Genomic DNA, 16,054 nt, shown 5'->3' on the forward strand with positions numbered 1-16,054 from the left:
TGAAACTCTGCCCAGGCCTCAGGCAGGGGCTTCCCTCTCTGGCTGGGATTTTCTTTGTGTTTGTGCAGTAGCGGCTCAGGGAGGGCAGAACCCACTGGGAAGTAGTTCAGGTGGAAGGATGGGGGCTTTCCAGCCATGCTCCAGCATGTCCGGGGCTGTGGGTAGGAAGGAAGAGATATCCCAGGATCCAGGCTAGAACATTGTTCTCCTTCCAAGATGCCAAGAGTTACTTGGAAATTCTGCCCACACATCCTGCAATGGAGGTAACACACGGCTTTTCTGAGTTGCCGTCAAGCTTCAAGCATTCCATGTGTGCCCCGAATCCCACCTCTTCTCACGCACCCTGGACCTCACTCCCCACCCCTTTCGCCTCCATTTTCTCCCTTCCGCGTTACTGGATCTTTCCCTTTACAGTAAAGGCGCTGGTACTTCCCTGTCCTCAGAAACAAACAAGCCTCCCTCACCCCACTTCTCCAGCATCTGCTTCATTGCTTTCCATTCCTTTGTAGTCAAACTCAGAAGAGTAGTCCTGATGGCGTATCTCCATCTGTTCTCTGCATCCCCCCCGGAGCTCACTCTCATCGGGGGGCTTTGGTCAGCGTGTTCCCCCCACCCCAGCCTCCACCCCGACCTTCTGGCTGGGGCGCCCCAAGCCGGGTCTCTGCACTCCCAGCAGCATTTGGTCCCCAGGACATCACACTCTTCTGATTTTCTTCCTTCCTGGGTTTCCTTTCTGTCTCCTTCACTGGATCCTCCAGATCTCCCTGACTTTGAAGGACTAGGGTGCCCCAGGGCTCAGTCCTTGGCTCTTTTTCTTCTCTGTTCCCACTCATTCTCCTGGCAATGTAATCCAGTCTCAGGATTAAACATATTAGAATTAGGCTGACAAGGCCTAACTGCTTGTCTCCATCCAGGCCATCCCCCCTGCCCCGACTCTGGGCTCAGCAGTTACTCCCCTCGCCTGCCTGCGTCCAGTAGGGATTGCAACTCACCACGTCCCACATTAAACTCCTTCCTTATTAGGATTGTCGGATTTAGAACCAAACCTAGCCAGCAAGCAAAGACCCCCGAAACAAAACAAAACAAAATCCCAAAGCATGTGCTCTGTTAAATTTAAATTTCAGATAGTACATGGGGCTTACTTACACCAAAAAACCTTACTTATTCTTTGTTCGAAATTAAAATTGAGTTAGGAGTCCTGATCTCATCTGACACCCTACTCGCTACATCCCTCTCGATTAGTTCTCCATCCTTGACTCATCCGAATGAGTAAATGGCAATTGTACTCATCTACTCATTAAGGCCCCAACTTAAGAGTCATTGTTGACCCTTTTTATTTCTACCCCACGTTCACTGCCACCGAATCATTGTGGTGTTCCTTTCAAAATGTTTTCAAAATCTGGCCGCTTCTCACTGACTCTGTGGATGTTATCATGGTAACATCAAAGCCAGAGATAATTCCTTCCCTGCATTATTGCAGGTGTCCTATAAACGATCGCCCTCCTTATGCCTTGCCCCCCCATGCATCTACAGTGAGCACAACCACCAAGGGGATCATGCCACTCCATTTTCTCCCCCACGGTGCTTCCCTGGCATTCTGCTCACTCAGAGTGACAGCCAGAGGTATGGGGATGGCCTATATGACCCCATGTGTGCTGGTCCTTCTCCGGCTCGTCTAAACACTCTGGCCTCTTGGCTCTCTTGCTGCTCGGCCTCACTGGCTTCTTTGCTGCCCATGGGTGTGCCTGGGCTCTTCCCCAGCCTTTGTGCCAATGCGTGTGCTTTTCCTTTCATCTGGCACACTTCTCCCCCTCCCTGCACGGTGTGCTGCCTTGCCTTCCCTGGCCTTCCCATCTAGATTTGTTACAAGGTTCCCTCCCCACCTTTTCTCTCTCCTGCTTCATTTTTCTCCTTGGCAACTATGATCATGCAACATATTCTATGTTTTGCTTATTCTTCTTTTTAATTGTCTGTCCCATCACTGGCATCTGTGAGGACAGCCATTTTTGGAAGTCTGTTGTGTCCACTGCTCTATTCCCAGCACCTAAAACAGTGCCTGGCACTTTGTAGACAAAATACTTGCCAAATGAGGGAAAAAACCCATCACATAGAATAAGCCCTGTCCCAGACTAACACAGAGTGGCTGTTTGATCAGTTCCTTCTAGCTTAGCATCCCACCCACCTACCTTCTAGAAGTTCCTCCCTGACCACTGCCTCCTCCAGGAAGCCTTCCCTGACTGGGCCTCATCTCTTTCCCCTCTCTCCTACCACCAGGCCCAAATCCCTGGTCTGGTACTCAAGGGACAAGTGGGCTGTCTATGTGGCTGAGTGTGTCTGTTTTCACCCAGCCTCTGCTCTCCCAGGGGAAGAAGGTCTTCGCCAGAGCTCTCCTTTGAGCTGCAAGGGTGTGGGCATCAGGGCAGCTGGGAAAGCCAGCTGAGGTGAGGCATGTGCCAGATTCCTGAAATCAGCCCGCCACCTGCACTGTGGGAGCTTCTGGAGCCTTGATCCTGGGTCAGAGAGGTGCTGGGCATCAGGTATCAGGTAGCAGAGCCTAGATGGGGTCTGGGCTGCAGGGATGTGGTTCTTACAGCCTGGGCAGGTCCTGACATAGGCACCTGAGTAGGTGACTGGCTGAGCTAGGAAGCAGAAGCAGGTTGGGAGAAGCAGAAGGGAATGATAGGGTCATCATGTCTGCAGTTGGCTAAGTGACGTGTGTGTTTGTAAACGAGAGTCCAGTGCAGCCGTTTTGACAAGGCCATCAGAACATTCTGACATGACTTGTAAAATCCCCTCCCCCCTTTTTTTAACGATGCAAGGGCGCATCAGACAGTGTCATCCCATTCCATACTCCATCCCTGAGCTTCCCCTAATGCCCAACATAGCCCATCCCAGAGCCTCGGGCATGGGATGGGGCTCAGTGCCGGTTGTTTTCACACGACCGAATTTTCCTGTGCGTCCAAAGGCCTTGCCGGGTTGTCTGTGGAACACCCATATCTGGGTGTGCAGGGGCAGCTGGATGCATGGGATGGGAGAGAGACGCACAATGGGAAACCTGTCCGTTGCTGGGGCCCACGCAAAATGGTATGGCTGCTGTGGAAGACAGTTTGGCTGTTCTGCCAAAAAAAAAAAACAAAAAAAAAAAAAACAAAAGTAGAATGATCATATGAGCCAGCAAGTCCACACCTATGTATATACCCATAAGATCTGAAACTCAGACCCATCCGTGAATGTTCAGAGCAGCACCACTCACAATAGCCAAGGCATGTGTTTGGAAGCAACCCCAATGTCCATCAAAGGAAGAATGGAGCAACAGAATGTGGTATATGCATACAATGGAGTACTATTCAGCCATGCAAGGGAATCGAGTCTGATTCATGTGACGATGTGGGTGAATCTTGAAAACAATATGTCAAAGGAAATAAGCCAGACACCAAAGGACAGAAATTTTATGATTTCTAGGATAGGATTCTAGGTAGGTAGATATTCTCTGTAGATAGATTCTAGATAGAAATATAGGATTTCTAGAATAGGTAAATTCAGAGAGACAGGAAGTCGTTGGAGGCTACCAAGGGCTGGATGGAGGCATGAATGGGGGTTATTATTTTAGAGAGCACAGAGTTTTTGTTAGGCGTAATGAGGAAGTTCTAGAAATAGTGGTGAAGGTTGTACAACATTGTTCATGGAATTAACACTACTGAATTGTACACTGAAATATGGTTAAATGGCAATTTTATGTTATATATATTTTATCACAATAAAAATATTCAGGAAAATTAGGAATAGTAGGGATAATACAGAAAAATAGGAGACAAGGAAATAATCTGTGAAGAGCTATGGATTTGGGAATCAGCAGTGACCAGATGGTAATGGAGACCATGGGAGCGGAGGAGCTCACCCAGGGAGGGAGTGGAGACCAGGAGAGCACCCAGTGGTGGGGGGTTACCGGGGGACATTGATGGGGCATGACTGGAGCATCAGGAAAACTAGAAAAAGCCTGGACATGTTAGTCAGTGCTCTTGATTGCAAATGACAGAAATCTGATTTGAATTAGTTTGGGCACAGAGGGGAATTGATTGGTTTGTAAAAACATGGGGAGGGAAGGGGTGCCTAGGAGCCCCAGAAGCAGCCGGCTGGAGCAGGTCTGGCTGTGTCTCTTCTGTTTGCCTCACCTCTGCTCCTCTCTTGACTGTTGGCTCCCCGTCTCCATGTGCTGGCAGACTTTTGCCCAGGGTCACCAGCTCTGAGCTCACCTCTTCCCAGGTTTCCCTTAGAAAAGATTCAAATAATGTGGGGAGGAAGCTCGAGAGGTCCAATCTGGAGCGCATACCCACCTGAGGTCCAGGGGCCAGGTCACATGACTGACAGTCGTCTATAGCTCCTCCATTTGGAGCCGTGCTGGGCTGGCAGCCCGTGCAAGATATCTTTGGTATGGGACGAGGTACAGGGGGAAGGCATTTCACTCTGGGAAATGGCTCATGGCACAAGGACGGGGAGCCTCCACTGGGCTTGGTGGTGAAGGAAACTTAGGAGTGCTTGGTAAGGGTAGGGTGGCTTGGGTGGGGTGATGGAGCAAGGACCAGATCATAGCTGGTGGGAGGGAGGGAGTGGAGCTGAGGAAGTCTAGATGGTGAGTGCAAACCTGTTTCAGGACGCACTGCTGGGAAAGCCAAGAGAGAGATAAGGAGGTGGTTGTGCGGGACATGGGGGTCAAGGAAGGGTTTTGTTTTGGCTTTTGGTTGGAAGAGATGTGAGCCTGCTGAAATGCTGGGAGAGCCAGGAGAGAGCTAGAGGTTGAAGAAACAGGAGGGCAGGAAGAGGTGGGAGAGTGGTTTTCCCGAGTATGGGGTGTGGTGGAGTGGTGAGATTAAAGCAGTAACAAGACTGGGCTCACCCTTTTCACTATGCTGGGGGGAATGAGGGTGGGCTGGTCTGCATGTGATTTGGTCTGCAGGTCTGGTGGCTGTCAATGGGAGAGGATTCTTGGAAGTTTTTGCTGTCTTTGAGATGTGGGATGAAGACCAGTTCTATCTGGTTAGAAGTTTCGAGAAGAGTGGAGACGCCTGAGAATACCGTACACCACCACGAACAACGGCAAAGAGCGAAGCAAAGAAGAAGGAGGGCTGTCAGGTGGAGCTGGAGAACATGGATTTGCAGTGACCTCACTCTGGCTGGTGGCTGGGTTTGCTGGAACAGAGCCCAGCACGGGGTGTAGCCATGGGAAGTACAGTTGGACTGGTCTGGGCTAAGCAGGAGGGGCGGAGAGACGATGGGGATATTGGCTGGACAGCAGGTCATTCCAGTGATCTCAGCAAATATTTATTACCCCTTTACCGTGTATATATACACCAGGCACGGTGTCGGGCCTGAGAATACACTGGCAAACCAGATGGATACTGTTCCAGCCCTCAGAGACACTGCAGTCTAGAAGGAAGAACAGACATCCGTCTAAGAGCTCCCATGTGACATGAGGGTGATGGGAGAAACTGTGGATCCCAAGCCTAGGCTGGAGGCAGAAGGAGGGGATGCACGAAGGGCTGGCAGATTGGGAGAAGCTCATGGGTCAGGTCAGGAGGTGTCTTTGCGGCTCCCTGGGGGATCTGTTGAACAAACGCGAACAGATGCTGAGGGAGGAGCTAGGTGAGAGGGCCAGGGGAAGCTGTGGTCAGAGATGGGGGTGACCTACACCTGCCTCACCTTCCCTCCTACCCTCCTGTTATAGTAGGTGACCTGTCATTTTCCTGTTGAAGTCTGAGCCTCCATCTGGCCTCTTCATCCCATTCCTCTGGCTCTATGGGGACCTTGACCTTTCCCCTTTACTGGATTCATTTCATCATTTTAAAAATATTCTCAAGTCTCTGTCACTGTAAAAATTAATTCTTGACTGCTCCCTTCCTTGGGCAATGACACCGTTTCATTTTCTACTCTTCTTCCAGCCACCATTTTCCAAGCGGTTGTCCACACTTGTTATCTCTGTTTACTTGGTCCTCATTGTCCCTGTCCTCACCCCCACTTCACTGGGACCTGGTTTCTGCACGCTATTCTTTACCTATGATGCTCCTGCCATGGGTGCCAAAGACATCTATGTTAATCGAATCAGCACTTTTCAGTCCGTATCTAGTTTGCCCCATGGCAACGTTTGGTCCTGGTGATCACTTTGTCCTTCTCTAGAGACTTCTCAAAAATTCTAGAAGTTCTAGAAACTTCTCTAGAACATTCATCTCTTGGTTTCTGTGACATCATCTTTTTTCTCTATGACATCATATTCCCTTGGCTTCTATGATATCAGTTTACGCTGCAGTCCCCTTTGCTCAGTTTCCCCCATTCTATTAGGCCTTTAAGCTGACTCCATCCTAGGGCATCTTCTCATCTCTACCCCTCAAAGACTCTGTCTAGTATCAGCCACCCTCACAGCTTGAGTTACCACCTACCGTGGAAGCCCAGATAGAAGACTCGAAATAAAGGGGATCAATCCCCTATGTTCCCAGTGAGCCAGTGAGGAGACCCTCAAAAGTTTGGGGTCAATTTGAATATATAAACTTTCAGTATGGTTGAAATAATAATTTAATTTATTAACTTAGTTTGCTACCTATTTTTTTTTTCTTTCCAAGTTTCCATTTTAATTCCAGTTAGTGAGCATACAATGTAAATTTAGTTTCAGGTGTAGATTTTAGTGATTCAACACTTACATAAAATGCCTGGTACTCATCGTGACAATTGCACTCCAATTAATTAATTAATTTATTTATTTATTCCCATCCCCTATCTGCCCCATCCTCCCTCCTCCCCCTCTCCCTTCCCTCTGGTAATTTTCAGTTTGTTTTCTTTTTCTTTTCTAGATTTTATTTATTTATTTCAGAGAGAGCGAGAAGGAGAGAGTACAAGCAGGGGGAGGGCAGAGGGAGTGGGAGAAGCAAACTCTTCATTGAGTGGGGAGCCAGGAAGTGGGGCTCCATCTCAGGACTCTGGGATCATGAGCTGAGCTGAAGCCAGACGCTTACCAGTCTGAGCCACCCAGGTGCCCCCAGCAGTTTGTTTTCTATAGCTAAGTGTCTGTTTCTTGGTTTGTCTCTCTCTCTTCCCACCCCCACGTTTGTTCGTTTTCTTAAACTCCACTTATGAGTGAAATCATATGGTATTTGTTTTTCTCTGTCTGACTTCTTTCACTTAGTGTAATACTCTCTAGAGTTCGCTGCCTATCTTAAGGTCATGTATTATATAGAACAATGTAGTAAACCTATTATTTTTTCCTTCCCTGAACAGTTTATGAAGCAATTTTATTTAAACTTTGAACATGTCTCCGTGACACCTGGGTTAACATCATTAGAATTTGGTTTGTTACCATTAACCTTTTACAGAATGCATAAACTTTTATTTTTGCCCAAGCTATTAGTGAATAGTGCTTTTCAAATCTGTGAATGATACTGGAAACTTTATTCTCTGCCATAAAAGCCTGGTTGCTTAATACTAGGTTGCATAACTTAGAAAAAAAATCATCTGGTAGGTGTGTATTTGTCATTCTCCACAACGTAATCACTTCCTTTGTTGTTCTCAAAGTTTTTTTTTTTTTTTAAGGGCTTGCCTAGAAAGACAATACTTGCTATTGTAAGGTCATAGCACCAAGAGTAATGATCGAATCTTTGTGAAATGTCTCTCTCTCCGTTTTTTCTGAGTCCACCCAGTGGCTGCCATGAATATCCAGGACTTCATTGATTGGGGTTATTTCAGGCTAATGAATTTCCCCCAAAGAGCATTCCGTTGTTCAAAATGCAGTAATTGAAAGCATGCCCCACAACATGGGAGACTTCGTTAAGGACTTGGGTATAAGACAAAACCTTCCTACTTGAGGAATAATTCTGGAGCAAAACGTTATGCTATATTCAGGCATTTTGCCGACATTGTTTCCTGATCAGTCCTTTCTCCTCCAGCATCCAACAGCCTACTAGACATCCACCTGGGTGTATTTTATTGAGTGGCTACTATGTGTCAAGCGCTATTCTAGGTGCTGGTGGAAAAATGGGGGGACATGACAGAGTTCCTGTTCTCAGGAGTGCATCCTAGCGGGATGATACTGAGAACAGACATATAAACAAATTACTAGTACATTTCATGTACTAGTAAATGCTCCAAAGAAGATAAAATGGGGTCATGTGGTAGAGAGCGACTGTGGTGTACGTGCTTCCTTTGGGAAGGGCGGATCAGAAATGGTCTCCTGGAGGAGGGGATGTATGAGCTGAGATGTGAATGTCAAGGAGACAAGTCACGTGAAGCTCTCGGGGGAAGAGTGTTGCCAACAGAAGCCAGTGCAAAGACTCCGAGATGGGAGAAGACCATTGTGGGTGTGTGAGTACAGAGGGGAGAGCTGAAGAAGATGAGTTTGGAGAGGCAGCCAAGGCCTATCCATGTAGGGCTTTGCAGGCCATAGCAATGAGTTTGGTGTATTTTCGTTTTCATGGCCATTATGGGAAACCACCTGGAGGGTCTTGAGTAGGCAGTGACTTGACTGATCTTGACAGAAGATTTCTCCCGCTGCCATGGATAAATGCAGTAAGGGCGTGGAGACAGCAAGTGTAGACGACCTTTTAGAGAGTTTTGTTTTTTTGTAAAAGTGGTGGTAGCTGGGGAAGGATGTGGTGTCAAGAGGGAATTAAAAAAAGAGAGAGGACATTCTAGCATATTTACAGAATTGTAGGGCAAAAACTGTGGAGCACAGTCTAGAGTCGGTGAGAGCTGAGGGCTCCAGTGTCTAAGTGGAGGAGGTACCAGGAGCAGGGACACTCATCCAGTCCCAGCGGAGAAGGCAGGATGATCGAACACATAATGCCTGCCTGTCAGTCCAAGAGGTTTAGGGGTACAGGGACTGGGGCTTTGGGGGAAGAGATGAAGGTGTGATACAGCCATCTTGGGGACTAGGGTTAGGGTTTTAGGAAAATGTAGAATTTGCTAGAAGGGCTGAGTGTTCACCCAAGGTTTGTGATCAGAAGTTTCCATTGAAACCAGTCAGTCTGGTTGGGTTATTCTCCAGATGCTCCGGGTGCCCTGTGGAGAATGGGGTTGAACTGGGCTTGGGGTCTTGCCTACTGAGTAACTACGGCAACAGGCAAAGGAAAGGGAGCCATCGGGGATACATCTATGGACGGCCCTGGGAGTCTGAGTTGGGGAAAGAGGGAAGGGAAGTCATAGAGGGGGTGGTGGACAGCCACGTGGGGAAGGCTCACAGATGAGGCAGAGGGAGTGCTGGAGCGGGAAGCAGAGGGAGAGGAGGTGATGAGCTCTGGGTACTGCCGAGGTCTGGGGCGTGAGCATGTATGTGGGTGGGTGTCACAGGTGAGTAAAGATCAATGGAAACAAGGAAGTCAAAGCATGGAGAGGTAGGTATTAGAGGTGAAGTCACCAGAAATGGTAATAAGTAGAGTATTTGAGAGAGAGAAAGAGAGAAGGGGGAGCTGAGCTGGTCCTGCAGAGAGAGGGGATAACCCGGATAATTTACCCAGCTCTCCGACTCCGCGTGTCTGCAACTGAAGTTCCCTGTATCAGGAGCAAACCTGCTCCTCCCCTTGGGAGATGGCCCCGTCACCCAGAGCAGAAACCCGGGTGTCCCTTTGGTGCCTCTCCACCTGATCCCCACACCCACTCAGATCAACAAATCGATCCAACCCCGTCTCATAAATCTTCCTTAAATCCAGCTACTTCTTCACTCCCGCTGCGCACACCCTTGTTGAGGCCATCGTTGTTTGTGACTTGGACCGCTTGTGTCAGTCTCCAAGTAGGTGGCCCTGCCTGGGCCCCTCAGCACATTAATCAGAGGCACCGTGCCTTAGATCACATCGCTCCAGTGCTGAGCCTCTCCAGTGACTTCTCGTGGTCCTGAGGATAAAGTCCAAGATCATGAACAGGGCTTTGCCAAGAAAGTGCTGCAGACGCAGCCCCTGCCTGCTTCAGCCTGAGTCCTCCCAGGAGCCTCCTCCTGGAGTACTTCCCATCCTCCTCACCAAGCTTGCTCTCCCTCTACCTGGCGCACTCCTGCTCTGCTTGGCAAAGTCCTCTTCTTTCTCTAGGCATCAGCTTAAGGAAGTCTCAGGGAAGGGGCATCTGGGTGGCTCAGTCGGTTAAGGGTCTGCCTTCGGCTCCCATCATGATCCCGGTGTCCCGGGATGGAGCCCCGCATCAGGCTCCCTGCTCAGGGTGGAGCCTGCTTCTCCCTCTCCCTCTGTGCCTCCCTCCCACCCTGCAAGTCTGGGCACACACACACACACACTCTCTCTCTCTCAAATGAATATATAAAATCTTAAAAAAAAAAAAAAAAAAAGAAGGCGCAGGGAAGTTTTCCCTGCATCTCTGGTTGTTGGATCCACCTTCTCCCTCCCCCCAGCACCCTGTGTTCCCCAGCCTGCCATAAGCTGTCCTCTTCATGGGGTGTAAATTCCGTGAGATCGGGGACTGTATCTGATTCTTCCCAGATGAATCCTTGGCACATAGCATGGGGCTTGTCACGTAACATTGAACAATAAATATTTGTTGATTTGAATCCAATGAGAGATTTTTGAGGTGGAGCAGTTCTGGGTGAAGACAAGTCCCAGGTGTGGTCCTGTGAGTGGGTAGCTAAATGCAGTGGAGGAGGAGATCATGAGAGACACAGAGGGCATGGCACAAAAAGGATGGAGTGACGCCCAGATGGTTCCTGCCGCCCTGGGATGTGAGAGTATACCCCAAGACCCTGACTCCTCGAGTCTTTCATGAGTGGAGGAGCAATGAGGGGGCAGCCGTGGAGGTGGGGCAGAAGGTGGAGGGGACAGATGGCAAGGGCCCAGCTGAGTGAAGAGATTTCAAGAAGGGGGTGGTGGGAAAGTCTGAGAGTGGTAGTGACTGGGGTGGGGGGGTTCTTGAGAGATTGGGTGGGACTCAGGATGAAAATGCCCTGGTGGATGTGTTTCTAGAGGATTCTTTCAGCTTTTCTGAGGCCTTGGGCTGCTCAGATGGTGTTCGGTTCTGTATGGCTCACTGGCTCGGGACTTGGGACCTTTGGGAGCAGATCCCATGAAGAGGGCTGCCACAGGAGTCAGGTCCCTGGATGCCCTCCCTTGATGCTGGCCCCGAGGCAGATACTGGGATGGGGACTCTGGTATCCCATAGGGAGTGGGTTATGGCTGGTTTGCTGGCTGGCATTTGGCTGCTGCTTGGGTCTGAGTGGTTCTGAATGGGTTGAGAGTGCCAGCCTATGTTCTGAGATTGGGTGGTCACAGCTCTGGTCGGGATTGAAGGTAGAGCTACCCTTATTTCCTGGGATCAGGAGTTCAGTGGATGGTATTGGTGCCCTGCCCATGTCCCATTTAGCTGGGGACACCCATTCCCTAGCTGCTATGAATATAGGATGCTCATGGCTTGTAGCTGCCCCTGGAGATTTGACCTTGATTGAATGGGAGTCACCTACCCCTTCCTGGTAGCCCTCCTGCACACGGGCTGGACTCAAGCCAACGACTGACTGATACGGGAGTTCCAATGCCTGGTGCCCTCTCCTCCAGCGGGAACACCTCAGTGGCAGCATGTATGGTCGGAAGGCCCCTCACTGCACAGGGGTCAAGGCTAAATGTCCCTGAGCCCATACCCAGCTCAGTCTCTTCCCTTGCCTGCTTCCCTCACTCCTTCATCCTCAGGCACATGAATTCCTGCCACTGGCTCTGCTTTCGGGGCCCCTGAACTAAGATGAAGTGACTGCTGATCTTGTCCCATGATTCGGGGAGGGGCAGGCAGAGAGGCTCTCTACGGACCCCAGCCCCCATAGACTCAGCCCATCTGCATGGGCATGGAAGTTCCCCTCCTCTCTCTAGGCCAGTTTCCTCAACTATAAATGAATCTGTTAGGCTAGATTTAGTTAAAACATCAACAATGATGGAACTTACAAATCCACAAGAGGATGACTTATCTGCACTCCCTGGCCAAGGTGTAGTGAAGGATTCAGGTAAACGAGACAAGTCCCTTCCCCGAGCAGCTCATAGCCCATTTACTCATTTACCAAACATTTATTAAAGGTAGCTGGGGACCTGGGTGAGTCAGTGTCCTGCTCGTGAAGGGCTCACAGACTGATGGGGAGAACGGCCCAAGAACAAGCAAGGCTTACAGGTTCGGATCTTGGGATCTGAGGAAGGGTCCCAGAGGAGGAAGGAAGGGCACTCCCAGTGGCCGGAACACATATCCGAAGGCCCGAGGCATGAGGCAGCGTGATCTCTGGTTGGCGACTTGTAAGCCGTTTGGTATTATTGGTGAGTGCAAGGAGGGAGGAAGCAGGGGTGACGTTGGGGACGTCAGCAGGGACCAGGTGGAGGGGCACTGGGGAGTAGTGGTGGGCATGGAAGAGTGTTTGAAGCAGGAGAAATGCCGCAGTCCGGTGCATGTGTAGAAAGCCTCTCTGTCCCAGCGCTGGAAGAGTGGCCGGAGAGGGAGGGCAGACTCAGGAGTTTAGAGTTGGAATCGGGGTGTGTGTGGGGGGGATGTGATACGCACTGGGTTGTGCGCCGTGAGAGGCTGGAAGATGGGAAGGCATGAGGGTGTCAGGATAGCTCCCGGCTTGGACAGCTGGGTGGCTGGTGCGCCATCTATGGTAGGGGGGTGGGTGATGTATGAGGAGGGTCCTTGCAGTCCCTTTGGGAGCTGCTGACTGGAGGAGACCTGGGGGCCTCCTGGAGGGTTGATCCCTGGGCAGATGGTGGGAGGCTCTGGGGCTCAGAGGCAGGTCTGGGCTGGAGGTGTGGCTCTGGGCGTGGTTAGGGTCTGGTGGGGGATGAGCGTATGCGTGTCTGTGGAAGAGAAGGGGAATTCCTTAGACCTGAGGCTGTGGGAGGGACCCTTTAGCTTGGATGCTCTCAATAGGTTTCTGGCTTGTGGGGTTAACCCCCTTGGGCATCCTGGCGGACTTCCCATCCTGGACTTGCTCTCAGCACCATTGTACCCCATCCAGACCTTCCCCTCCCACCCTCAGAGGAGACTCACTTCCCTGAGACCTGTGCTGGACAGGGTGAGGGAGGCTGGAATGGCGGAGGCAGAGGCCTCCTGAACCACATGCGTTCACCGGAGAACTGAACCGTGCTGGGCCTGGAGTCTCCTGGGGTCCCACTCCTCCTGCCTTGGCTAGGGGCTTGCAGAGTCCAGAGGCCCCTGGAGCAGCCTCTCCATATTCCCACCGTGTCCTGGGGGTGCCCTTTTTGTGGCGGATGTTGTGGGTGTGTGTGTGTGTGTGTGTGTGTGTGTGTGTGTGTGTGATGGATGAGCTTGGATCTGAGGTCCCGGGGCTCAGGCGCCCACTGAGTGGTTGTGGCCTCCTTACTGAGGTCCATGCTGAACCCCCCTGATGCTTCTACCCGCCACACCCCACCCAGGCTATAAAATACTGGGAAAATTCACGTTTATTAATGTTTTTCACACACCCTATTGCCTTATACAAAATTCCCACCAGCCGTCAACCTCCCTCCCTTGGGACTCAGGACCCAGGGACCAAACTGCTCTCCAGGGGCAGGCTTCCAGAGCCCCGCAACCATCTTCCTCCCTCACACTGCTGCCGAAAAGATGCCACTGCCCTGGTGTGGCCTTAGGGAACAGCCCACGGCCCCAGTGGTCCTCGCCACTGCCCTCACATTTCATGGAAACCCACCTGCCTCCATTGTGGCCGACCCAGCCTTCATTAGGACAGAGTTCCCATCTTGGGGGTGCTCTCCCTGGGAGAGGACGTACGGGGGGCAGGTGTCGGGCAGGTGGTCCCGGTGCCGAGACCGCTTGTGCTTTGGGCTGAAGGTCTCCAGGCACCTCTTGCCCACCAGGTAGGTGACCTCACTGAGGTTGAGCAGGATGCAGATGACAGCGGTGGCCACCATGAAGTAGGTGAAGACCTTCTTCTCGGTGGGCCGGGAGATGTAGCAGTCCACCGTGTGGGGGCAAGGGGACTCGGAGCAGGCCACCACGCGCGGCATGTCGTAGTCCTCGTAGAGGCGGTGGAAGAGGTAGAGGAACCCGGCGTCGACGGCCGCCTTGAAGAGGAGACTCAGCAGGTAGGTCCACCAGAGCCCGCCCCGCTTCTTGCTTGGGTTGTCGTACAGGGACGGGGCGCTGGGCCCGTGCTTCAGGCGGTGGCGGCGCTCACGCTCCTGGCGGTAAGCCACGTGCATGACCACGAGCAGCGAGGGGCAGGTGACCAGGATGAGCTGCAGGGCCCAGAGGCGCACGTGGGACACGGGGAAGAACTCGTCGTAGCAGACATTGGGGCAGCCCGGCTGCTTGGTGTTGCAGACGAAGTCCTTCTGCTCGTCGTCCCACACCTCCTCGGCTGCCACCACATACACCAGCACACGGAAGATGAACACCACCGACAGCCAGATGCGGCCCAGCGCCGTGGAGTACTTGTTGACCCCGCTCAGGAGGCCCTGCAGGGATGCCCAGTTCATGACGATTGTGTTCTTGCTTCCCCACGTGGACCGTCTGCAGCCGGGAGCACCCACTCGGGGTGTGGGGGCCACGAGGCCGGGAGAGCCTGGAAGTGGGTGTCCTTTGTTAAAAGTACAATTGGCAAAACCCTTTCACCAACCCTCTGTCATCACGTCCTCGCTTGCCATGACTTGTTGGGGTCGGGATAGCTCTTATCCCCATTTCACAGGGGAGGAAGATAAGGCCCAGGGAGGCACCCAACCTAGGCTCCCCAGCTGGAAGTGGCAGGGCTGGCCTTGAACCCCCACCTTCCTGTTCTAAAACCAGAGACGAGCTTATTCTATAAAGTAATGGATAAACGTGAAGGATAATCATCTCACATGCATATACCCGCCAACTTCTTTGACCCCAGGTTTCAGCCCTGTGGATCACACGACTTCTACAGAAACAGGGCGAAGGTAGGGATTGGGTGACTGCCCTCCTTTCAGCTGCCGGGACTGGACAGGGGCAGGAGGGGAGGGTGGTGCGTCTTTATCTTCCTGCAACTTCTACTGAGTGCCAACGGGAGCCTGGCCCTGTGCTGGGCATGTTGCTGTTGGCCTCTTTGGTGGTCCCCTGAGTGATAGCCGTCCTCACCTCACACCTCACCGAGAGGCCCAGGACAACCCCAGCCCTGACATTTCCTCCCAGACTAAGCAAGCTTTTTGGAACCCTGGGGTTTGGCATTACCCACCACCCCTCCCCCACCCAGTGCCGACTGTCCTGACCACACTGGGTTTCTCTGGAATTCCAACCATTTCAACTTTAGGGAGGGACTGGGGAAGGGATGGAGGCAGGATTCTGGATTCTGGTTCGGTCCTCCCTCCATCACTTACTTCTCCTCTCAGGAACACCCTCCTTCTGTGCTAGCCAGTTCTCCCATTACTCTGGGTCAGGCCCCTCTCCGTGTGCTCTCAGTCCTCCACACCCCCTTATCTGGAGCGCCATCAGGTTCCATCCTGGCCCTTGCCCCTCCCCTGTCCCTGACTCAGACCTCAGCATCTTCAGAGCTTGTGACCCTGGGATATTTTCCGAGTACCCTTCTCTGGAATTGACCACGGTACTCAGATGATCTCTTTGCCTGCCTCCATGCCTGGAGGGCAAGCTTCTACAGCTCATTCATCTGTTTCCCTAGCACTCGGCACCTGGCCTGGCCTGGTGAACACACGGATAGACGTTTGCTGAACTGAAACCCCCTCTTCCAGACCCCCCACTTTCTTGTCTCTTCTCTGGTCCTCTGTCTTCCCTTTGGACTGACAGGACATCCCTCTCCCTCCTTGGGGCTTCCTTGGGGTTTCTCCAGGGATCCTCTCTCCCCCCTGCTCCTCCCTGTAGCCCAGGCTACAGGGATCCTCAGCCCGTCTGGTCCCTGCTTCCCAGCCCCGTCTGCTGCCCAATTTGGGCCTCACCTTTCTTGGGTCTAGCAGCGATTCTCTGGTCCCTGGGTTGTCTGTCTGCCTGAGGGCCTCCCGGAGGCAGCTTTTGTTCCTCACTCCTGTGCTGGGTGGAGCTTTCTGAGCCAATGAGCCAAGGGAGAGTGAGCGGGTGGGCAGGCAGGCGGACTTCCCCGGGCACATATTCAGAGCAAACACCTGCGGCTCTC

At 51.9% G+C, this 16,054-nt stretch overlaps 1 protein-coding gene across 1 annotated transcript; it reads right to left on the reverse strand.

Annotated features, from left to right (window-relative positions):
- Nucleotides 1-13,382: 13,382 nt before the first annotated feature.
- On the reverse strand, nt 13,383-15,924 carry GJB4 (gap junction protein beta 4). Its single transcript, XM_046014037.1, has 2 exons — nt 15,861-15,924; nt 13,383-14,518 (listed from the first exon to the last, which is right to left on the reverse strand). The coding sequence occupies exon 2, from the start codon at nt 14,430-14,432 to the stop codon at nt 13,632-13,634; it is 801 nt and encodes a 266-aa protein (XP_045869993.1). The 5' UTR covers nt 14,433-14,518; nt 15,861-15,924; the 3' UTR covers nt 13,383-13,631.
- Between the last annotated feature and the right edge of the window lie 130 nt (nt 15,925-16,054).

Source organism: Meles meles, chromosome 1, assembly GCF_922984935.1.
Source record: "Meles meles chromosome 1, mMelMel3.1 paternal haplotype, whole genome shotgun sequence".
Classification (NCBI taxonomy): Eukaryota; Metazoa; Chordata; class Mammalia; order Carnivora; family Mustelidae; genus Meles; species Meles meles.

What these genes read in the sequence shown, in the direction of transcription:
- GJB4 (XM_046014037.1), bottom strand. Translation starts at nt 14,432, where the DNA reads ATGAACTGGGCATCCCTGCAGGGCCTCCTGAGCGGGGTCAACAAGTAC.